The sequence below is a fragment of the Kickxella alabastrina genome (genome assembly GCF_025024165.1).
Source record: "Kickxella alabastrina strain RSA 675 chromosome Unknown BX661scaffold_3, whole genome shotgun sequence".
Lineage (NCBI taxonomy): Eukaryota > Fungi > Kickxellomycota > Kickxellomycetes > Kickxellales > Kickxellaceae > Kickxella > Kickxella alabastrina.
The window spans coordinates 878,426-900,235 of NW_026251474.1; the positions used below are offsets into that span (position 1 = coordinate 878,426).

At 43.6% G+C, this 21,810-nt stretch overlaps 9 protein-coding genes and 1 non-coding gene across 10 annotated transcripts; 5 read left to right on the forward strand and 5 right to left on the reverse strand.

Annotated features, from left to right (window-relative positions):
- The first annotated feature begins 855 nt into the window (after positions 1-855).
- BX661DRAFT_177820 (uncharacterized protein) lies at positions 856-1,846 on the forward strand. The gene is given in 5 exon segments (XM_051534734.1): positions 856-1,094; positions 1,152-1,247; positions 1,337-1,481; positions 1,502-1,655; positions 1,667-1,846. The coding sequence occupies 5 exon segments, from the start codon at positions 948-950 to the stop codon at positions 1,686-1,688; spliced, it is 564 nt and encodes a 187-aa protein (XP_051394312.1). The 5' UTR covers positions 856-947; the 3' UTR covers positions 1,689-1,846.
- Positions 1,847-1,946: 100 nt separating this feature from the next.
- On the forward strand, positions 1,947-4,452 carry BX661DRAFT_177821 (uncharacterized protein). Its single transcript, XM_051534735.1, is given in 8 exon segments — positions 1,947-2,305; positions 2,424-3,481; positions 3,541-3,664; positions 3,703-3,873; positions 3,891-4,040; positions 4,070-4,194; positions 4,222-4,358; positions 4,373-4,452. 8 exon segments carry the CDS (start codon positions 2,108-2,110, stop codon positions 4,402-4,404), a joined length of 1,995 nt encoding a protein of 664 aa, XP_051394313.1. The 5' UTR covers positions 1,947-2,107; the 3' UTR covers positions 4,405-4,452.
- Positions 4,453-7,395: 2,943 nt separating this feature from the next.
- Positions 7,396-8,197, reverse strand: BX661DRAFT_169030 (uncharacterized protein; the record flags this gene model as incomplete). Its single annotated transcript, XM_051533486.1, has 3 exons — positions 7,396-7,491; positions 7,721-7,860; positions 7,954-8,197. 3 exons carry the CDS (start codon positions 8,195-8,197, stop codon positions 7,396-7,398), a joined length of 480 nt encoding a protein of 159 aa, XP_051394314.1.
- Positions 8,198-9,523: 1,326 nt separating this feature from the next.
- Positions 9,524-10,131, forward strand: BX661DRAFT_177825 (uncharacterized protein). The gene is made up of 2 exons (XM_051534736.1): positions 9,524-9,677; positions 9,698-10,131. The coding sequence occupies exons 1-2, from the start codon at positions 9,558-9,560 to the stop codon at positions 9,821-9,823; spliced, it is 246 nt and encodes an 81-aa protein (XP_051394315.1). The 5' UTR covers positions 9,524-9,557; the 3' UTR covers positions 9,824-10,131.
- Positions 10,132-10,883: 752 nt separating this feature from the next.
- BX661DRAFT_177826 (Nse1 non-SMC component of SMC5-6 complex-domain-containing protein) lies at positions 10,884-12,132 on the reverse strand (the record flags this gene model as incomplete). The annotated part of the gene is given in 2 exon segments (XM_051534737.1): positions 10,884-11,446; positions 11,458-12,132. Coding segments are annotated over 2 exon segments (801 nt in total), but the record flags the coding sequence as incomplete, so codon positions are not given.
- A 1,739-nt stretch (positions 12,133-13,871) lies between these two features.
- BX661DRAFT_177828 (DnaJ domain-containing protein) lies at positions 13,872-14,430 on the forward strand. Its single transcript, XM_051534738.1, has one exon. The coding sequence runs from the start codon at positions 13,941-13,943 to the stop codon at positions 14,349-14,351; it is 411 nt and encodes a 136-aa protein (XP_051394317.1). The 5' UTR covers positions 13,872-13,940; the 3' UTR covers positions 14,352-14,430.
- A 2,024-nt stretch (positions 14,431-16,454) lies between these two features.
- BX661DRAFT_177830 (uncharacterized protein) lies at positions 16,455-17,584 on the reverse strand. Its single transcript, XM_051534739.1, has 2 exons — positions 17,074-17,584; positions 16,455-17,035 (listed from the first exon to the last, which is right to left on the reverse strand). The coding sequence occupies exons 1-2, from the start codon at positions 17,311-17,313 to the stop codon at positions 16,661-16,663; spliced, it is 615 nt and encodes a 204-aa protein (XP_051394318.1). The 5' UTR covers positions 17,314-17,584; the 3' UTR covers positions 16,455-16,660.
- Positions 17,585-18,178: 594 nt separating this feature from the next.
- On the reverse strand, positions 18,179-19,605 carry BX661DRAFT_169034 (uncharacterized protein; the record flags this gene model as incomplete). The annotated part of the gene is made up of 3 exons (XM_051533487.1): positions 18,179-18,470; positions 18,876-19,160; positions 19,523-19,605. 3 exons carry the CDS (start codon positions 19,603-19,605, stop codon positions 18,179-18,181), a joined length of 660 nt encoding a protein of 219 aa, XP_051394319.1.
- A 1,154-nt stretch (positions 19,606-20,759) lies between these two features.
- BX661DRAFT_177833 (uncharacterized protein) lies at positions 20,760-21,451 on the reverse strand. Its single transcript, XM_051534740.1, has 2 exons — positions 21,081-21,451; positions 20,760-21,045 (listed from the first exon to the last, which is right to left on the reverse strand). Exons 1-2 carry the CDS (start codon positions 21,337-21,339, stop codon positions 20,876-20,878), a joined length of 429 nt encoding a protein of 142 aa, XP_051394320.1. The 5' UTR covers positions 21,340-21,451; the 3' UTR covers positions 20,760-20,875.
- Positions 21,452-21,697: 246 nt separating this feature from the next.
- On the forward strand, positions 21,698-21,770 carry BX661DRAFT_t17. The gene has a single exon. It is a non-coding gene; the product is annotated as a tRNA-Thr (tRNA).
- Positions 21,771-21,810: the final 40 nt, after the last annotated feature.

Sequence of the window (21,810 nt, forward strand, 5' to 3'; positions counted from 1 at the left end):
AACTACTCCATCGAGTTCTGCGGGGGCACGCACGTCGACAGCACGGGCGAGCTCAAGGTGTTTGCCATTGTCGAGGAGACCAGCATTGCCAAGGGCATCCGGCGCATCACGGCGGTCACGGGCGACGAGGCCTTTGACGCGCAGAAACTGCACAAGTCGCTCGAGACCGAGGTCAAACGTCTGCACACGCTGACGGATGCCGAGCTGGACGCTGAGATCAAGCGTCTGGCCAAGGAGCTTGACACGGCGGCCATCGGCGTGTACGAGAAGCACGTTTTGCTCAACGAGTTCAACGACATCCGCAAGAAGTTTGCCGAGGCTGATAAGGCGGCCAAGGCGCTGGCGGGCAAGCAGGCGACGGAGCTCGTGCAGCAGGCCGTTGAGCAGAACCCCGACCAGGACGTCTTTGTCCTGCGGCTGCCGATTGCTGGCAAGGTCATGGCGCAGGTTGCCACGTATGCCAAGAGCCTGCAGAACAAGGCCGTCTACTTTATTGCCGCCGACGGGCCGCGTGTCGCGCACCAGTGCGTGGTCGGAAAGCCGCTGATTGCGCGCGGGCTCAAGGCGCATGAGTGGGCCGAGTGCGTCAGCCAGATTGTTGGCGGCAAGAAGGGCGGCAAGGACGAGTCCGCGCAGGGAAGCGGCACCGAGGTGCAGCGCATCGACGAGGCCATCAAGGCCGCCGAGCAGTATGCCAAGGCCAACCTGAAGTGAACCACTGATTGATTTTGTGAGGCTAGTTGGGATTAAATCAGCAATAATAAATGCATGATGTCATAACCTTCTATAACGCACTCATATGCGATTATGAATGTTTTTGGATTTTAAAGGGTAAAAGCTGTTTCTTTTTTCGTATTTTTCTTTACATTTGAATTCCACACAATTTATATATACATATTTTTTTGCATTCATCATTCATTAATTCATTTGCTTTTTGTCTCTTTCAAATGTTGAACAGCAGCATACACATCAGAAGCAGAAGCAGCACAGCAGGACTACTGGCGGGCGCCCCAGTGACCAAAGCATGGCTAATGTCGCTGGTCACCGCGGCACTAAGCGTAAACATATTCAACCTGCACCGGTACCTCCCACCGGTGCTATCTCTCCCCTCCCCCGTCTATTTTCTCACAGCGCTCGGGCTAATATACCAGCTGCGCGCGCTGGAGCGTATCTTTGGATCACACAAATACTTTTCGTTTCTCCTTGTGTCTCTTCTCACAACACAAGCGATGGGATATATATGCCGCGTACTGCTTTTTCCGCATTGAAAAGTGAACGTGACAATGGTGGCAATGGTGGGTTGCTTGGTGGCGTGCTGCTTGCGTGTTTGGTGCAGTTTTGGCTACACGTGCCGTCGCACATGTTTTTCAGCATTCATTTGCCATGGTTCAATAACTCTAGTGGCACTAATGGGAGGGGGGTCGTGAGGGTTGGCGATAAGTGGATGGTTTGCGGATGGTTTGCGTATTTTGCTTATAAGGGTGGGTGGAGGTGAATTTAGTGGGATTGGCTGCTGGGTTTGTGTTTGAGGCGGATGTGGGTGGGCTGAGAAACTGGAGAGCTCCGAGATGGAGTCTTTGGGCCGACAAGAACGACGGCAGTCGGAATCAAAGTCGCGGCGGCATTGGAGTGGCATTGGGAATGGGCGGATGGATGTGCTGAGGAGAGCCATGGCACAACAGGGCTGATGGATTGGCTGCTGTGATACAAGTTGGAAGGAGCTAATGAAAAAATGGAATGATAACAGTATTCTATTTTTATTTGCGAGCCTTTTAATTTTTCCTGCTATCATACATTTTCACTGAGAAAATAAATAAAATAAAAATGGACAGAGAGTGGAAAGCGTGGATCAAAAAATTTTGAAATACTATTTCTAAATATTTCCCTTTGCTCCCCTTGTCCTAGCATGCATGCATGAGGCGCTGGTGTTCAATCAGGAGGCTGCAGGGTAAAAAAAAAAGTTGGAACCAATTTCCAACAATTATTTTGTTTCGCACTTGTGACTATCAATTTTATTTTGCGTTCTTGCTTTTTCTTCTTTTCCTCCCGTTATTTTTTTACTGCCATTTTATTATTCTAATTTATATCTTATTCTTCGTTAGTAATTATGCCTTTGAAAACACCAGGAAAAAAGGCGAGCGGTGGCGCTGCTGACTCTGGCGGGTCGTATTTTGTCTACGACCTGTTCCGCACGTTTTGGACGCACGTAGTCGGCCTGTTTTTCAGAGAAGTGGCCGGGCGTAACGCGCATTTGATTCCAAAAACAGGCCCTGTCATGTTTATTGTGGCACCGCACCACAACCAGGTATGCAGCAACAATGTTTTTTATTTTGCAAATTTAAGCACAATGCAAATTTTAAACTAAAAACAGAAAACCCCAAATAACATTCCAAAAATTATTTGTTTTGCATTTCTCACTTTAGTTTATCGACCCGGTTATTCTGCTGATGCACGCCGCCCGGAGAGTGTACTTTCTCGTGGCAGCGGCATCGATGCGTCGCAAGTTTATTGGGTTCTACTCGCGCGGATTCCGCGGTATCCCAGTCGAGCGGCAGCAGGATCTGGCCAAGCCTGGGTCGGGCAAAATCAAGCTTGAGGACCGCTACGCCTCGCCCACGCTTATCTCTGGCATCAACACGCAGTTCACGCGCGAGCTCAAAGTCGGAATGAAAATCGCCCTCCCCAAGAGCGCTGGCCAAGCGCGCGTCGACGAGATCCTATCGGACACGCAGCTGCGGGTGGATAAGGAGATGAAGGATTTGGCGGCGATCGAGGCGCTGACGCACTCTGAGGGCACCGCGTACAAGGTCATCCCGCATGTGAACCAGGACGAGATGTTTAACGCGGTGTATGCCAGTTTGAACCGCGGCGAGTGTATTGGAATTTTCCCCGAGGGCGGGTCGCACGATCGCACGGAGATGCTCCCGCTGAAGGCTGGCGCCACGATCATGGCGCTGGGCGCCACAGCGGCGAACCCGGACCTGGGGCTGAAGATCGTGCCCACTGGGCTCAACTACTTCCACCCGAGCAAGTTCCGCTCCCGCGCGGTGATTGACTTTGGCCAGCCGATCGATGTGCCGATGGACCTGGTAGAGAAGTACCGCATGGGCGGCGAGGCCAAGCGCCAGGCCTGCGATGAGCTCCTGGCCACGGTCACTGAGGGGCTGAAGCAAGTGACGCTTAACACGCCGGATCTCGAAACCCTGCGGCTGATCCAAGCCGGCCGCCGCCTGTACAAGCCAACACAGCACTCGCTGACGATGGCGCAGCAGGTGGAGCTCACCCGGCGCTTCATCAAGGGGTACAATGTGTACCGCGACTTGCCCGAGGTCAAGGAGATCCGCGAGCGCATCGATGACTATAACACGCAGCTGCGCTACTATGGGATCCGCGACCACCAGGTGGACACCATGCAGGTTGGCCGACACATGCCGGCGCGCTGTTCCTTTGGCGGCTCCTCTGGCTGCTCATCATGGGCCTGGTCGCGCTGCCCGGCACCGTGCTGAATATCCCGGTGTTTGTCATCACCGGCGTTGCCAGCAAGCGCAAGGCGCGGGCGGCGCTGGCTGCGTCCACCGTCAAGGTGCGCGCGCGCGACGTCATTGCCACCTGGAAAGTGCTCATTGCCCTGGGGCTTGTCCCCCTGCTGTACACTGTGTACTCCGTGTTGCTGTGGTATTCGTGCGCCGATATGCTTCTGAGCTGGTCGCGCTCGTGCCGGCTTTGGCATCGGTGGTGACATGGCGCAGCTGGTCGATTTACCTGTGCAGCTGGGCCTTGGCGTCATTCATGAGCTACACTGCGCTGGTGTTTGGCGAGCAGGCGATTGACATTGTCAAGTCTGTGCGCCCGCTGTTTTTGACCCTGATTTGGGTGCCGAGCACACAGAGCTGCTGGTGGCTCAGCGGGACGAATTGTCGAACGATATTACGGAGCTGGTTAATGAGCTAGGTCCGCATATATACCCAGAATTCAGCAAGACTAGACGCCCAGTTGTTAACGAGCAGCAGCAGCAGCAGCAAGCTTTGGCGGCGAGAACCGTATAGATCATACCAGTGTGATTAGCGAGTCAGCAGATACCTTTCATAAAAAAATGCGCGAGGGCGAGCAGCTTATCAGACAGCGGGTCGGCCCTATGGTCAAGGCTAATGTGGATGGACGTGTGGAAAGAAAGGATAGTGGGAGCGGTGGAAAGTATAAGTTTAATCCGCCGACGCCTAGGACTATGGATCAGCTTGATCGGATTTCACCGCTGGAGTTTTTGATCAGCCCGCATGTTGCTAACAGGGAGGAGAGTGAGGATTGCAGTGGATGTGGTAGTGGTGTGGTGAGCGTGGGAAAACCTGTGCGGATACTGGGTCGTCGACGCCAGAAGCACCAAAGGGTCTTTATGATTATTCTTAATAATTTTTCTTTATAAATACATACAATTGGTGAATCAAGCGATATAAATATGTGGGTGTAAAAATCCACTATAGTGGATTTTCACATATATGTTCTTTTCTATCAGTTTTTATAAACAAATAGCAAACAAATTCATTATTATATATTTCTCTCTTCTTCCTTTTCTTTATTTGATCACCAAATATTCAAAATACCATTGGTTAAAAAATTCACACAAAACATATATGTATATATATATATATTTCTTGATGGACAATTCAACAGGCAACTCTTCGCACCACATTGTGCTATCCAGAGACGCAGTCGGAGGAATAGCTGCTCACGGCATAGCAATAATAATCCTATTTCTTTGGTTTAGCTATTATTTCTGATTGAATGCTCCGGCAAAAACAGAAAACAAAAAAGGATGTATTCAGCGTGGCAAATGCTCTAATGGTGGTGATTATATAACAGGATGTTTTTAATTTTTATAAACACATTCTTATTTGTTCATTTGTTCATTTTATTCAATTTATGAAATATTTTATATGGAAAAGATAAGGGAAAAAGAAACACTATTGTTTTTGTGATTTTGTCAAAAGGGTGAATGTACGTGGAGCAAAAATGTAAGTGTCTTTCGATATCATCAAACCCAGTGAATTCAAAATTGCATCGCGGACATCTGGCCAGCGCTTGGGAGGCATCGTGGTATTCAATTCAAAGCTCTGCGATTCTGGTTAATGCACATATGTTACAAAAAAGATATACATAAATAGCTGACTGTATAAATGTATAGAGAGAGAGAGAAAATAATATTTTATGTAATAAGAAATTGGAAGAAAAGGGATAATAAATAGTGGAAATTTTGTTGCTTTTTATTTTACTTTTGTTTGAAAAATTGTTCAATAGAAAAATAAAATAATGTTATTGCGATATGCATCATTGTTATTCATAAAAAGAAACTTTTGTTTATATTCACACATTATGTCAAATCTTGTCTATCCATTTTCTCCGCTCCGCATGGTCAAACAATCAACACGCAATTCAAGTTGTTATTTTCCGGATTAATTGAACAATGTTCAATACCCGCGACATGCATTGTTCTCTACATTTCTCATGTTTGTCAGTTGTGCCGTATAAACAAATCCGGATTAATGCATGACAAATACTGTTGTTATTGGTTGCTCCTGTGTTTACGTATTCAAATTAATTTTTAATTAACTTGATAATAATCTAGAATTATTAAATGGGGTGATTTTATTAACTACACAGAAAAAGATGCAACAATTTGGAAACAGAACCAAGGGGTACAGTATCTCTGGCCAACTGCATTATGAACACGCCTAAATTATTATTTGGCGTTTTTTGGTTATCTGTCGATTGAGGCTTCAGCTATGAAAAGTGACTTTGTATGAGGATAGGCTTTACTATAGTCCTCATCTAAATAGCCAACCATCTCATCCAATATACCGAAAGGAATACGACATGCAGTTAATGAGCTGATTTGCACAAGCAATTGCCTCAGCTTTCTTGCAACATACCTTTTTCAAAGCGTCTGTAGTTACGAATATAAAGAGTTTGCAGCCTGTGGAAAAGAGGGTGCAGGCTTATATATCTGTTGGATTCTGGAGAGACGTTCTGTGAACGTGTGGAGATAAAATACTATGTATAAAAGTGAAGAACATATTACTTTGGTCACTGTGACTTATTGATAATTGTGTATTTGACTGGAATAGCCAAGCCTGGTTAATCAGTTGATCGCCATCAGCCAATAACTTACCATCACAAATTATATTTAAACAACAATAAATATAAACATACTTTTATTTTGTCTTCCAACCACAATATCTGGTTGGATTAATAACTTTTGCTTAATTTGAGCACATATAGTTACAAGGTTTATTTTATGAAAGTTTATTTTTTATAATCTTGGAACGTAAAAAAAATTATGAACAAAGTTGATCGCTTAGTATTCTGATCAACTCTAGCAATCTACAATTGCAATTTAGTTTGGCAATGTTATTTATATGTCCATTTCTACCTGTATAACTAAATTATTATGCTGGTTGGTGCACATTGATATATTTATCTCTATAACATTGCTTAAAAGTTAATATGCTTTGCATATATTTATCATTTTCCTCCTATAAGTATATACGGAGAAAAATTAAACAATTATAACAGTAATAATATAGGCCGTATTTTTCATTTGAACAATTTAACATATAGCATCTATCTTTAGGAGGTTGATTAGGGTTTGTAGTACAATGGTTTATCATTGTTAAAAATTGAGGTGGTTAATTGATATACAAGTAAAACAGGATGTTGAATAATAAGGACTTAGTTAATATGGTATGATTAACTGGCTGTTTTTATACCTAAATTTGCAACAATTTGCCACCATGCGTTATGAAAAAATGATTTAGTAAAATGCCTTTTTTATGTTGCATCTACTTCCTTGGATGTACCTACTTACTTTTCTACATTTTTAAGCAAAATATTTCAATTAAAAACACATTAAGCAAACCAAAGACAACGTGCAACATTCAATTTTCAAATACTTTACTCACAAAGCTGAGTTTATGTACTAAAGACATCAACAAAACATTTTCTCAACATATTTTTATTAGTATTCCAGTATATCTAATTTTAAAAAATGCCTTGAAAATTACTTTCAAACCACACAATGTATTAGTAGAATACAGTGCTCATTAAAAAAGCTAGAAGCTTGACATAAACTTGAATTTCATTGATGTTTAGAAAATAATTAACAAATAAGGAAACACTGCAGTGCATAAAATAAAGTAATTAAGCATACCAGCACAGCGATTTAAACCTGCAAATTACGGCTAACATGCTGCTTGTAATTTTTTGGTAGAGCCAACAATAAGCTGGAAACATACAAATATTTGCATAAACTACATAATATGCGAGTAATATGACGGCTCGGGCTCAGATAAAAATGGGTTGACAATATCAAAGAAAAAGTTGTCCTGCGCAGACGAATGACTTCTACTTGGGGGTGGACAGTGCTTTGGCTGCATGTTGATCTGCTCCATAACCACTCGAAGGACTTGTATCTGAAGAAGAGCTTAAGTTGAGGATTTGCTATATGTAGATTGACGAGTTTCTTTGTTCAGCATGTATAGGTTGTCCTTGGCGTCGTTGTACACTTTGACAAACACGTCTTGCTTACTAATATTATCGGCAAATTAGTGACAATGTCGGTCATGCATTTCAAAATAGAGCACGTCATGTCAAAGGTGGGCATGGATGAAAACGTGTCTGCCTCGTTGCTCAGTCCCCTTGTACATAGCTCGATTAGGAATGAACTAACCAAAGTACTGCTACACTCATCCAAATATGTGACCATATTTTGTCCGTGTTGACGAATCATGGCAATCATCCATTTTTCGACCTCCAGCAAGGGCTCGTCAATATCTTCGTTGTCGATGGAGGACTGTGACAAAAATATATCTCTGTCAATGGAAAACCGCAGCAGAGCCTTAATAATGATGAGGTTTTTTTTGCAAAGATTTGTTTTTATGCCAACAAAAGCGGCACTTATACCTTTCTCGGGTAGCTTGGATTTTCCCCTGATATTGCTGTAGTTGATGAGGTAGCCAGTCTCGTGGAGGTTTGTAAATGGCAGAGAGTACTTGATTCTTGTGTTCATGACCCTGTTGTTAATTTGCTGTATTGAGCTTGCTCCTTCTTCGGCCTTGTACAGCTTGATCAAAAACAGCAGCAAACCGTAGCCATACTTGGTCTTAAAGTTTGCGGTTTTTTGTTCTAGATAATGAATGACCGCCATATCAAAATGAGGGTCTCTAGGTGGTAGCCGCGGATGTATTGAAGTAAACCGTTCCAGTCATCATGTTTAAAATGTTTGTCTTGACGTACTGATAGTTTAGATGAAGCTTGCCGTTGTCGAAGGTCGTATACCGGGCAAATATTTTGTAAAAGTTGTCTCTTTGTATGCCCGTAACGCTGGCTTGTTTCTTGGAGTAGACTTGCTTACACGCAGGTTACCGCCATGTTTTTGACCAGGTTTGCAGGGTTTCCTATCATATTAAGTATAAATGATATTTAGATATGGTAAAAAGATTAAAGTTGGAATAGATGCAAGAATAGATGAAATAAATATGCAAGTAGGGAGTAGAGATTGAAAATAAAAGTGGGATTTTCATCTATATAAACCTCTTTTTTCCATGGTCACAACTATCACTAGTCGCCTATTGTTTGAATCGAAACAAAAATATATATAAACGAGCAGACAATGCGAGCAAGTGAAAGCCTTAATAAAAAGGCACGTACAACGTGCAAGACTGCAAACACTGTCCTTTTTAAAATAAATAAAAACAAAAGAAGCAAAGAATCCTTTTAAATTACTCTATGGAAAGCGTACTCATTAATATTTTTTGCGTTACAATGAAAGATGTGTGCTAATTAAAAGGAAAAGCAGGAATGATGCAAACACCCAAAACCCAGCGGCCAACAACGCACAATGTGCAAAAAAGCAGCGCACAACTTGCTGCTTGTAATTTTGAAGAAAAAACTATGAGCGCATTACTGAGCAGTGAAAATATATATCACTAAAATCGTATAGTTTTGAGCGAGTTGCTTTAAAACAAGACACGCCAATTATTGAAAAGAAAAAACTTGAATAGATGACTGCCAGTAAAACGATTACTCCCTTTTATCCCCAAAAAAATATGCTCCGTAAAAAAACTCCCCAAGCGCTGCCTGATGAAACACAGAATGCTAAAACTCAAAGCTTCAATAAAATAACAGAAAAGCGCAGGTGATATATTTTCTAAAGCTTTGTAGGCAGCGCTTTTAGTTTTCTTTGTAGGCTGCTTTCCAGACAATTATATTCAAGCTCGCTGTATTTGTTTCCCCAACCAAGTAAAAGATTGAGCTCTGCTATTGGTCCAGTACGCATTGCTGTTTTTTTTTAAATTCGGGTAATGCGACGTAAAAAAGTGATTTTTACAATGGAAAAAAGCTTGGTTTTATCCATGCCTCCAAGAAAAGCAATAACAAAGAATGGTTTGCTAATGTAATAGTAAATCCAAGAGAACATACATTCGATAGAATAGTCGAGAATAGTATTGCTAGTTTTATTCATCAATTGTATTTCCTTTGCATATATTTTGTAATATATTTTAGACATGTATTTGGTTTGTTTTCTTCAATTGACAGTATTATACGCCCTACTTTCCAGTTTGTATTTCACAAGTGTTCAAGGAGCTCCAGTTTTTATCTCAGCCTACAATTCGATTGAATCGCAAGTGCGTTGTTGTCGGACAAGTTTAAAAGACAGGACAGCGCAATCACACCGAAATCAATACACATTGCTGTTTTTGTGGTGATTGACCTGCTAGTTATAGCATCCATATTCAGCGCATTTTACTGCGTTGCAAAAACGCGTAAGTAACCCTGTAATATCGTATAATGCTCTATTATCTGGACAATCAAGTGTATGTATCAATTCCCTTCAAAATAAATGGATAAATTGACGTTGCGCCTACACACATCCTTGCATTAGTATACAAGATACATTAAAACATTATTATGTGCATGTCCACAACAATGTGGGGCTAGTGCGAGCTGGGCTACGGAACCACCACTGGATGGTTGTCACCGTTACCATTTTTCTTTTAGTACACTTTTTAAAGTGCAGATCCCAACTAGCGCTGCTTTTGTTAGTTTTGCTTTAATTTTGCACTAAATATACAATGATGGCGCTGTCTTATTAGCAATTTTTTTAAAAAAAAAGGCTTTGTATTCTTTGCAAACATGAATTGTAAATATTTTTTAAATACTTTTCATTAGTTGCTATACTTGCTATTTTTACTATTTATTATTTTATTTTTCCCTACTATAAAATACATTGTACTTTGAACCATCAACTAAAGGTCCTGGAACCATGTGGAAGTGGTCGGAGTGAAAAATTCATGTACTTCGACCATTCATTTGATAGCCCTTTTTTCGCTGCGACATGTTTTCTTTTCTAATATATTTTTTGAGTCAAGTTTTTTTACATTCTGTCATACCAAGCAAAAACAAATTAGATAGACAGCGTTTTCAGTAGACGCACGTTTCTTTATAAAATGTGCAAAGTGCATGCTGTCCCTCCTGTGATGCGCACACTTTCTTTATCTTGGCGCTGCTATAAAGGAATTGGCAATCCAAGTCAAACAAAATGCAAAAAAAATTGCTGCATATCTACTGCATCAACTAAACAATTATTGTATTTAATACATCAGCCTAATGACAGAATGAGCATGTGGTTATAAACTCACATGTATTATTTATATTTTATAAAATAAATTTTGTATTTGGCTATGGGCTGCAAAATTAACAATGAAAGAATGCAAAATGAAAAGGGAGTAAAGGCGGTTGAAGGTTTTCTATTCAAATATTCGCTTGCAACAAAAAAAATAAATAAAAAAGTGCGGTGTCTCGACAAGGTTAGTTGCCACTTATAAAACAAGCATAAGTACATTTATTATTTTACATGCACATCATACACATTTTCATTCATCCATCCGTTCATTTTCTATCCATATTTAATTTGTAACATTTATAACCTTAAGTTTTTATAGCTACCATGCATCAACTTCAATTTTATCTGCAACAGCCATGTGCGCTGTTATAAACTGCCTTCTTTTGGCTGCTCTGGGAGCTCCACAGGCGCAAATCCAGACAAAACCGGACCCTCTACACATTGGGCACTGTCGCACTTCACCAAACGTGCCGATACTGATAAAAAGATTGGGCCCTTTTCATATGCTGTTTTTGGCTTAATAATGGGCGGTGTGATACTTCTTTTGTTTGTTATTTGCTATTGGTCAGCACAAAAATGCGAAAGTCGAAACGTGGTCGCAAAAATTTCCACGACGCACAGTAAAAAGCAAAAGCGCCTTAATAATTACTCATCGTCTTCGTCCTCAGAGTCTTCCATGACACGTTTTCTTCCCTGCTGAGTCAAATTTACCGAATCCGCCTGCGTCGCCTCAAACACATGCGGGACACCAGCTTCTCCGGCCCAAACCGCCTTGGTCTGACCATTTGCTGATGGCAGCCAGGGCACGACAACTGATTTCCGTCTACAGAAGAAGCAATACGTTCTGCGCAATACGGATGCACCACAGCCGAGCACTCCGGGCAAACAATCCCCCTAGTGGCAGACTCCGAGCACAAGGCGCACTGCCTCTGGTAATCACCAAACCCATCTGCAAGAAACGAGCGCAGCTCGATAGCCGCTCGGGCGCCCAAAACAATATACCCGCTGTTGTCACGCGAGAGCCAGCCATCCTGACAAAACCTTGAAATCAGGGCCTCGGCATTGGTTTTTGTAAACCCTGTGGGGCCCTTTTCCGTCGCATACTTAAGCGCAGAATGCAATGACAATGCGTAGTTACCTGCCCTCTCTGTGTATATTTCTTCGACCAGCGATTTAAGGATAGGCAGCTCATTTGACGAATACGGAGTGGCCGCAATGGAGATGGAATCCGCGGTGGTGTTTGACAATGCCCACATGCGCTCACCCGTAATCTGGTCCATAATGCTGCGCAATTCTAGCGAGTACGTTGCGAGGCTGTTGTTAATTGATTCAATTATCTCTTGCATTTCGACCTCATTGTCCCTGTAAATGCGCCTGATTTCCTGTCGAAACTTTGCTTCGCTGAAGAGTTGTGCTGACATGCACCATTGTACCAGCATGCACCGCTGGATGCCAGGGGCTGTGTCATTTTAAATATTGCTGTAAAGAAATAATATGTATTATATTGTAATTGTAAATGTTTTGCTTGAACAGCGTGTACTATAAAAAAAGTTGATTTAAGTAATAAAACAAATTTTGCATTTTGATGCTTGTGGGAATATCCCGTCCATATCGCAAGAAAAATTACTACATTGTGGTTGATTTGCAACGTGGCTGGTTACACCCATCTGCGCCACAGTGTGAATGAAAAAGTTCCCAAAACAGTATTAAGCAGTAGTTGGAAGAGTCCAAAAGCAACAAATAACAATATGCGCTGACAATATCAGTCAACTAACAACGAACAACAATGTCTGTCGAAAACTCGCCTTTGTTTACATGTTCGCAAATTTTTCAGTTATTTCAACTACAGCGACCAAAAATAGATGACCTCCACTGTCGAGACTCGTGTAGTGCGCAATGTGTGTACCAAGTAACTGCACACGGTATCTCTTGCTTTCACACATTGTATTAACAGAATAAGTATAAATAAAATAGTAGAGGTCGTTTGCTAATAGCAGTGACTTTCTTCTCTAAACTGTTTAATATACAAAGTATTGCCCTCGCCTCACATCCTATTCATCACCCCCTTATCTCAGGCTTATAGAAAAATATACAACAATGTTCGCCGCCCTTACTTGTGCCCTATTTGCTGCCAGTTTTCTCCTGCGTCTGCCTTTTCCAACACTAGTCTGGGCCGCAGTGAGCTCTTGTTAGCGGACACCCCGTTGCTACCAATGGATGAGCAAACCATGGACCACGGATTCAGTTGCGCCTTTGTTTGGATATCGGCCGGAATCCTCATCGGAATTATTTTCGGAACATCCGCCTACAAAGCCAAGCCCCACGACAACAACAGCGACAACAACAGCGACGACAACATCGACAACAATAACATAAAGTTGGCCAGCTTAGTCTAGTTTCGTCTGTTATTATACATTAGCGACCCTTGGCGGCGCTGTCAGGGAACTGGACCCAATGTCTTCTGTGTATGCCGGTGGCTCTGTGGTCAGCGGTTTGACTGGTGGTTGGTAGGGCGGCAGATACTCTATTTTGTCTTCTTCAGTCTGCAGGTTGTTGAAGTGAGCGGCCATGGGCGGGCGCACGCCAGCAGAGTTCATGCTGTATGTGTGGTCCGCGCTCAGTGCTCCCGTGGCCATGTTATCTTGGAACTGCGCCTGCTGTATGGCTATTTGTCTGCGTCGATACCAACTGGTGAACACAAGCAGGACTACCGCACAGCAATGATCACTCCGTATATTGGCGTAACGTTTATCATTGTATGTAATAAATAAAATAGAAATAAAAAATGAGAGAAAAGAAAAAGTACGACTGTCTTTTTTTGCTTTTTGCTTGCTGCTCGTGAGTACTACAGTAATCCGCACCAGGATTTCTTAGCACACTGCTGCTTTGTGGGGAGATTGGTGTCCGGGGCAAGGCCAGCCAATGTTTAATCATTGCATCAATAACATACAAGTTTTTCATTGGCTTACACGCATGATCAAAAGTGGTTTTTTTTAATTTGAAATTGGTAGCTGTCAGAATTCTTATGAGAAGAAAAAAAGAAAATTATACCCCGATTTGTGTTTAAGGAACAATCAGCGTGGAATCATTCATAGCACCACTGATACAACCACTTTTTCCCTCCCCCATGGCTTCTAGGCCATGTGAAAATTGGCGACAAATCAGCAAAAACAAATGGGCGCGCAGTTTTATTTTGCTCTCTATACCCTAAACAAAAGATATGCCAATTATCCATACTATTTTTAAAATTTTATTTACAAAGTAAATGAACACAAATACACAGCAAAGTCAGCCCAACGCACAGGCACAAATCCCCGACTACTACGACATTTTGCGCTGCTTCCCACAGTCTACTCAAGAGCAAATACACCAAGAGTACAAGCAGTTGGCACTACAGCATCATCCAGACAGGGTGACGGGTGACTCGCAGTGGTACGATATTCGCCGGGCATATGATGTTATTGGCGATCCACAGAAAAGAGCGCAGTATGATCGCTGGAGAATGTCTGAGCTGCTCGTGTCTTTCGACCAGTGGCTGGTGTCGCAGGTCCAGGTAACGCACTGGAAATGCAGTAACCAGAGGTCCATAGAAAGAAAGGAAAAAAGACAGGATAGTAATAATGGGCGCGGGGAACCTGGAGATTTGTATGAAAAATTTCGTAATTACGAAATATGAATCCTTGCAACATGTGCAAACTTCATATCTGCATAGAGATAGCAGCTACTGATTATTTTTTAAATGCTTAAATACAAACGACAGTGTTTTTGAAAGTTCAAAGTATTAACAATCGGAGGAAACCTGCAACAACACCAACTTTGTATAATTAATCGTACTAATATAAAATGAACCAATACCTATTCCCAATGGCATACAATTTGATATACTTTAGTCGCTTGCAACATTGCTCGAGGTTTTCACATAAAGCTAACCATTTTAACCCTACTTGTTTGTGTTGGAGGACATATCTTTATCGAATACACGAATAAATGGGGCAAAGTAAAGCCAACATGGCAACTATCCATAAATATACTTCAAACGCGTTTTACCCGTTAATAAAAAACAGCCTGTAAAAGCATTTTGCCAGTGATAATTGTTCTGGTAAATAATATCAACTGGCTCGCCAAAGCAAGCGTTCGGGAAGACAAGTCTGGGCTGAGTCGCCTTGTCCACTCGATGCATTCCCAATAGCCATCTTCACTCGCCCAGCACGTACAACTACAACTTTTTACAAAAAAGCAGGCAGAAGCGTCGGAGTACAGGCTGACATTGATAAAAGCGTAAAAGACATCATTTGCGCGCCGCCTGAAAGTACACCATGGTGGCTTCGTGGCAGAGACCCCATAATCACCGTTTGCCTAAACCCAAAATTCCCCAATTCATACTATTTGCAAATAAATTAACATGTATTTCTTAATATACACTGGGGGTATTTCTCATAAATGCAACGGAATTCTAATAAAAATATGTTGGGTCTGCGGGGCGTATGCTCACTTTCATTGTCAGAGATGGGCTGCTGACATGCACGCATTTTCACTGACTGTGGGCTTATTTTAGCTTTTTATTTCTTTTGGAAATACTTCTTTATATTTTGTTTCAATGGATAAAAAGAATATTGCTAAAAAGCACATGTGGACACACACATTTGATGTACACATCTACGTTTTTGCCCACGTAGCTGCGTGGATGAATGCAAAACAAATGACATAAAAAACCAAAGGCGTGGTGCTCAATTTTTGTACTAACAATATTTGTTTCACTTACAACATAATTTAGAAAAATCTAGAAAACCGTGACAGATAATGTATCACATGGAATTTATTTCAGCTCTATGCCTTTTATTTTCTCTTTATCACTTGCTTTCTCGCTGATATGTTTATTGACAAGAGCTGCAATTTAAATGTTTATTTGACAAAAAAGAAATGGGTGGCTAAAAATTATTTAAACAGCGCAAACTCCCCTCATATTTGCTATTCCTTCTCTTCTTTTTTTGTTGTCGCCATGTAATCATACTTTTCTCCTTTAGTTGCACATCTAGTTTCAAGTGGCAAGTTAAAAAAACCCATAAACCAAGAATCTGTTGTATTGTCCTTCACTGTCTTAATTTATGACCATGTCCCCCACAGCCATGTACAACATGCCAAGCTACCATGGCAACGCAAACAAACTGTATTCGCACGCGCAAAATGCTACTCTTATAACAACACTTTTAACAATGTGCCACAACAACACTGTGCCCAGAACCCAACACACAGAGAAACCATACCAGCACCACCGGTAATAAAGACAGACAATTTCCATACGTGTCAAGTCTTGGATACATGGTACCTGACAGATACGCATAACAGCCCTCGTATTTCGTCAGACACGTATATCAAGCTGAAGGATGTTCCGGTCGAGCTTCAGTGCCCAAACTGCTACAAATACGTGCATACCAAGATTCAAACACGTGCCAGCTCGCGGACAGTCGCAATGGCAGTTGCAATAGCCACGGTGTATTGGCCACTGGCAGTACTGCCGTTTGTGACACAGTGGATGAAGAAGACTGTGCACATTTGTCCTTGTTGTAGACATGATCTGGGGAAAATAGTGACTGTGTCGACAAATCGCATGTATAATTGATACCGAATACAAGCTGAAGAGAGCTAAGAGCCAAAGAGTATGGTGTGATGCTATATTTGTTATATTTCTTGTTTATTATTCATTTTCAATATTTCTAATTCTGCACTTGTACACTAATTGTGATAATTAATTTATAAACCAAAAACAAATAATTGTTTGAAACATTCACAATTACTAATCCTGCTTGACCTTTTTGCGGTGCCATGCCCACTGTGCAATAATAGCCACGTCACAAACAAGCCGCATTGCCTCACCAACACTGGCGTCTGCAAAAGGGACACTTGTATTTATGTTAAAGATAATAAAAAAGGTATCAAAAATAAATATCACTAATTTACAAAATGAAGCGCAGTCTACTTCAATGATTAAATAGTTCTTTTCCGGCGTATGCTCCACCAAATGACACCGGCAACAATACATATGAACGCAACCACTCCAACGACAATTCCAGCAACCGGCCCAGCCTTCACTGACTTTTCCGTGCTCGAAATAGTCTGGGTCCTCAGGGTGCTCGTCCTGTTACCCAGGCTTAACTGGAAAAACGTAATCTCATCGCGCACCTCCGCCCTGGCATTACCCTGGACCACAGCGCCATTACGCAGGTCCAGAACAATAAATCCACAGTCCGAATCTTTGACTTGGAGATCAGAGCTGGACCAATTGCCGCATGGCTGAATCTCAATTGTGCCGTTGTTAAAGTCCGTAAACGTAATGTTCTTGTTATCCGTGTTGAATATGTCCTGGTCGCCGATAAGTGGAATATTGTACCGTTGAGTACAGTGGTGTTGCGGAGCTCGCTGCTGTACCTGTTGAGTCCATGGTTATACTGGCCCGTATAATAGGATCCGCCAGTCCAAGAGCCCGATCCGTATGCCCAGTAAGGGTAGGGGTAAATCGGATAAAACCCGTAGCCCCAAGCACCCGGATACACACTGCGCGACGTCGACGCATAGTACACGGCGGGAGAACTAGAAGAAAATGAATAGGGGGGCAGGGTCTGGCCGCGATTAATCGGCATGTAATTGGCGTTGGCAGAGTATGCCGGTGGCGGACTGTATGCGCGCGACGAGTCGCCGGTGCCAACGGGTCTGGCGCTGACGCTGGTGCCGGAGCGGTCCGGGTAGAGTGAGGCGTAGCTGGGGGGTTTGTCGCCGAGGGAGCCTGTGCCTTTGCCTGTGGTTCCGCCTCCGCCTTTGGTGCTAGTGCTTGTGCCAGTGTTTACCTTGCCGCTGCTGGAGCCGCCGACCCCCTTGCCGCTGCTGGAGCCGCCGACCCCCTTGCCGCCGCTGCCGCCGCTAGACCCCTTACGCTCAGCCAGCAGGTCCGTTGTTGCTGCTGCTGTTGTTGTTATTGTTGTTGCTTGCACGGCAAATGCCAATGCCAGGCAAATGAATAGAAGAAAAGCTGTGGAAAGCCGCATAATAAGTAACTAATATTTTTAAAATAAAAAATAAATGGTAATGATGCTATGTAAAAAAATAGACGAAAGCAAAAGGATGAATAACAAAAAAGAGGACGCGGACGCTTTGACGTTTATATTTTTTTGAAGTTTATATAGTTTTTTTGTTCGTCTTAACTAAGAAAATAATGAAAGTAAAAATGGTTGGTTGCTTTTTATTTGTTGATTTCCTGGGTTTGGAAGTGTTCCAAAAGGACAATCCTTTAATTTCTTGCTTTTTGGAATGTTTCCATCCGCTCCATTTTCCTTTGCTTCCAATTTTCTATTTTACAAGGAAAAGTATGGCTCGTGCTCGCAAGAGTGCAAGGGAGAATAAAAAAGAAAGTGCTGCGGAAAGGGGAGGAAAGATAAACCTCACAGTGTATGGAAGTATCCACATAAATGCACAAGTGCATAAATCAAAACGAAAAACAAAAACAAACAATTACAACTCATCATGGGCACGTGGCTGCTCATCCTTGTCGTTGGATTCCAAATTGTCCGCCGCATCTTCCTTATCCACAACAGATACGGTCACGCCCGCAGCTGCCTTCTTCTTCATTTGCTTTAGTGTCTGTCCACCCTTGTCCACTGCCGGCTCGCTTGGTTCAGATGGCTCGCTTGGTCCAGATGGCTCGTTTGGGTCGGCGAACTTGACGCGAAGGTCGCTGTCGCCATACATCAGCGCCAGCATGCTGTGCAGGATCTCACGGCTCTCCCGCGGCGCACGCGCAAGCCTAGGGTCGTTAAGGCTGATGACCACCTGAGGCGCGTCCTCCGACGGCTGCCTCAGGTGCCTCGCGTGCTTCGGCTGGTTTGGCTCCATCGGCTGGTTCTCCGCACGGCCCGGCCCCTCCCACCAGCAGCAGCATCGGCCAGGCCCGCATCAAAGTCATCCCCAAAGCCATAATCATCGTACTCGTCCCAGCCCCATGCCACCACCATGCTCCTTGTCCGCATCAAAGGACCTGTCCAGAAGCATCGCACGCCTGTCCTCCTTCCCCTTCGCCTCCCGCAGCATCTCCTCGTACTCCTCATCGGGCACCACGTGCTGGCACAGTATGTCATAGGCGGCGGACTCTTGCGTATCGTAGAACCGCGGGTCGGCGCAGAGCCTTGGGGTATTGACCATAAGCACATACCGGCAGACAGCGACTTCGTCCGCGAGCGAGATGCGCTCAGGGCCGTTCGGGTCGCAGTGGAACTGGACCTCGACCTGACGCGGCTTGCCGGTGATATCACACAGGGTGCCGCCGCCCCAGACTTGGGTCAGGAAGCGCTTGCGGCCAATGCGAATAACCTTGGTCAACTGGCCCCCCACCTGCTGCTCCTCGCCAAGCCGCCGCTCTCCCACGGAAGGCGCCGCCTCTGCGCCATTTGCAGCAAATCGGCGAATGGCCTGCGGTGCTGTGGTCGCCCAAAAGGTACTCCAGCACGTGGATTGTGCCGCTGCTGTCTGTTTCCTGGTGGAACTGGCGCACGTGCTGGCCGTGGCAGTACTCGTACGTCCAGAAGCCGACCGTCAGCGAGATACACTGCGACTCGAGCGAGCCGAGGAGCTTGAGCCCGCGGCGCACCGTCAGCGCGTTTTCAGCCTCTTCCGCCCCCGTGCCGCCCTGCCGCTGCTCTTCTGTGGCCAGAGCCGCTGCCCTCGCTGCCTCCGCCCCGCCTCCGCTGCCACCCGGTCGCTGCCCACGCGCGGCACCCGACACAAGTATGTGAGCTGCCGGCCGACGCGCAAAACCACGGGATCCACAATAAGCTCGTCGCCAGCAGTATCCGCACCCACACCCTGGGGCCTTCCGAGGCCTCGGCTCGGAGTTGGCTGATGGTGGCGGGGAGCTTGGATTCGGGAATCAGCGCGCTGAGCATTTTGATCTGGAACCGCGGCGACTCGAGCATATCCCGGGTAATGTCCTTAGAGAGGAGCCCGCGCATATGGCTGCTTGTCTCGGCTCCCAGTGCCGTGGATGCGGGTCCTCCGCGTGTGAGGACAGGAGGAGGAGAGCGTAGGCGCTGAAAAGGCCGCCGAGCCGGACAAGCTCTGCAAACGCGCCCATGTGTTTAAATAGTAGGCCTGTGCTGTTGCTGCTTGTCGAATTTAGAAGAAATAAGGCGAATTGAGTGTTTTTTTCTAAGCCAAATTGCATGTAAAGAAAAGCTTTCTTTTTACGCTTTTGGGCGCTCTGGCGTGTTGGCGTGCGCAAAAAAAACAAAAGTAAAGCCATAAAGAAAACAGCCCCAGGTCCAATCAGAACAAAACAACAGCCATTTTGCTTTACTTAAATCGTCATCACCCCTCCTTTTTTACCACTTTCCCTATTCGAGATTATACGCTATCTAACCAACCACCTTTAACTTCCTTTACATTTTTAGCTGCAATGAACAATCACATCAGCACATTTCGACGTATTTGTCTGCTATAAAAAATATATTTGATATTATTAGTAAATTAGTGTATTAATGGCTGACGGAAGCGACAACACCGTTGTCAAACGTAATCTTGAGTACGTAACCCGCATTGGCTGTGCATCTCCACATGTAAGTGTTGCCGTCTATTTCGCTGGGGTTGCCGAGAGAAGCAATAACGCTAGCCTCGGTCTCGCCCTTTGCAACATTAGCAAAGGTATGGTTAGTAGTGCAGCCAGCCATGGTTAATGTGTATTATATTGTGCTGAAAAATAAGATGTGCGTTGTTAAAATAGGTTCAAATAAATAAAATGTAAGGGAAATATAAAGAGAAGGCGTCCATTTGTTTTCTCTCTCTCCTGATAACCACTTTTTCTCAACAATTTTCCTTCGCACTGACAGCAAGAGCAGAGATATATAAAAAAGCATGGCTTCATTCATGTCATGTCAGTACCTTTCTCAGCTGACTCTCATTTTTCCCATTGTCACGCTGAGTACAAAATTAAAACAACAAAGGGGTCATGTTTTTTATGCTATCGATTTAATCTTTTTTCCATTTTACTCACATTGTCGTAAATTTACTGCACGAGGGGGAGACATTGAGAAGGATCCCTAAGTCTGAAATACAAGTACACTATCTTTTTTATTTTCAAGTTACTGCTTCTACAAGACAAAGAAAAAGTAAAAATAAGTTGATTTATAGTGTATAATCTACATGGAATAAAAGCCAAAACTAGAAAAAGTCAACACGCGTGATCTTGTCATTCTCATCAATAAAGACGTTCAGCCTGTTAGGCCTCAAATCGCGAGTAACACGGCTCCCCGGTTTAATAACCCGCAGTGGCTGAGGAAGCGTCGACAATCTAATGACTTTCTTTATCCCACCATCACCACCATCTGTCCCTTCAGATCATCGCCCTCAGCTGAGGCCAACACACCTGTATCCGTCACAGGCTCAGCAGACTGAACAGCCTCCTCTCCCTCCTTGGGCAGGTCGTCTTCAAGATAGTAGTCGTCCAGCAAGTACTTGAACTGCCCAAGCTTGGCTTGCTGCTCTTCGGCTGACGGTAGTTTAAACATGTCTTTGTCCGCTGTGGTGTTTTGGAGTTTAATGTGAGTGAATTCAATAAATAGTACGGTGAATATTGTCAGCTTCAGTATAAATAGTATGAGTTGCCGATGAGTCTTGTGAAACATAAATAAACTTTGAATTTATATAAAAATAATAGTATAAAAAAGAAAGTAGAGAAAGAAAAGAAAAGTAGTAAAAGAAACACGTTTTGTGTGGGGGAGGTGAGGTGCTTTTTTGTGGTTGGCGACTGTCGCAAAATTAACAGAACAAGTCGACTGGGACTTGCCACGCAAACAAATAAATAAATAAAAGAAACTTTATCGTCATCATTATTCATGTCCACAAATTATGACCTTGCTTTGATTTAGCCATGCACAAATATAAAAGTACAAACAAAAATCCAATAAGTCAAGACAGCATAGTTATGTATGTACATATTATTCTTAAACAGAGTAATTGATTAGCTTGAGAAAGCAATTAAATGCCTTCTTGGCTCAGATGGCAGAGCGTCTGCCTAGTAAGCAGAAGGTCACCAGTTCGATTCTGGTAGAAGGCATACATTTTTTGCTTGTGCGAAGGTGACTTTGTCACAAGGC

Coding starts and splice junctions, on each gene's coding strand:
- BX661DRAFT_177830 (XM_051534739.1), bottom strand. CDS start 17,313: ATGCCGATTAATCGCGGCCAGACCCTGCCCCCCTATTCATTTTCTTCT. Junction 17,036..17,073: donor GCGAGCTCCGCAACACCACT/GTACTCAACGGT, acceptor ATCGGCGACCAG/GACATATTCAACACGGATAA.
- BX661DRAFT_177833 (XM_051534740.1), bottom strand. CDS start 21,339: ATGTTTCACAAGACTCATCGGCAACTCATACTATTTATACTGAAGCTG. Junction 21,046..21,080: donor TGAGCCTGTGACGGATACAG/GTGTGTTGGCCT, acceptor GATGATCTGAAG/GGACAGATGGTGGTGATGGT.
- BX661DRAFT_177825 (XM_051534736.1), top strand. CDS start 9,558: ATGTATTTGGTTTGTTTTCTTCAATTGACAGTATTATACGCCCTACTT.
- BX661DRAFT_177828 (XM_051534738.1), top strand. CDS start 13,941: ATGAACACAAATACACAGCAAAGTCAGCCCAACGCACAGGCACAAATC.
- BX661DRAFT_177820 (XM_051534734.1), top strand. CDS start 948: ATGTTGAACAGCAGCATACACATCAGAAGCAGAAGCAGCACAGCAGGA. Junction 1,095..1,151: donor TGCACCGGTACCTCCCACCG/GTGCTATCTCTC, acceptor CTAATATACCAG/CTGCGCGCGCTGGAGCGTAT. Junction 1,248..1,336: donor CGATGGGATATATATGCCGC/GTACTGCTTTTT, acceptor TGTTTGGTGCAG/TTTTGGCTACACGTGCCGTC.
- BX661DRAFT_177821 (XM_051534735.1), top strand. CDS start 2,108: ATGCCTTTGAAAACACCAGGAAAAAAGGCGAGCGGTGGCGCTGCTGAC. Junction 3,482..3,540: donor GGCTGCTCATCATGGGCCTG/GTCGCGCTGCCC, acceptor CGGCGTTGCCAG/CAAGCGCAAGGCGCGGGCGG. Junction 4,041..4,069: donor AAGCTTTGGCGGCGAGAACC/GTATAGATCATA, acceptor GTGATTAGCGAG/TCAGCAGATACCTTTCATAA.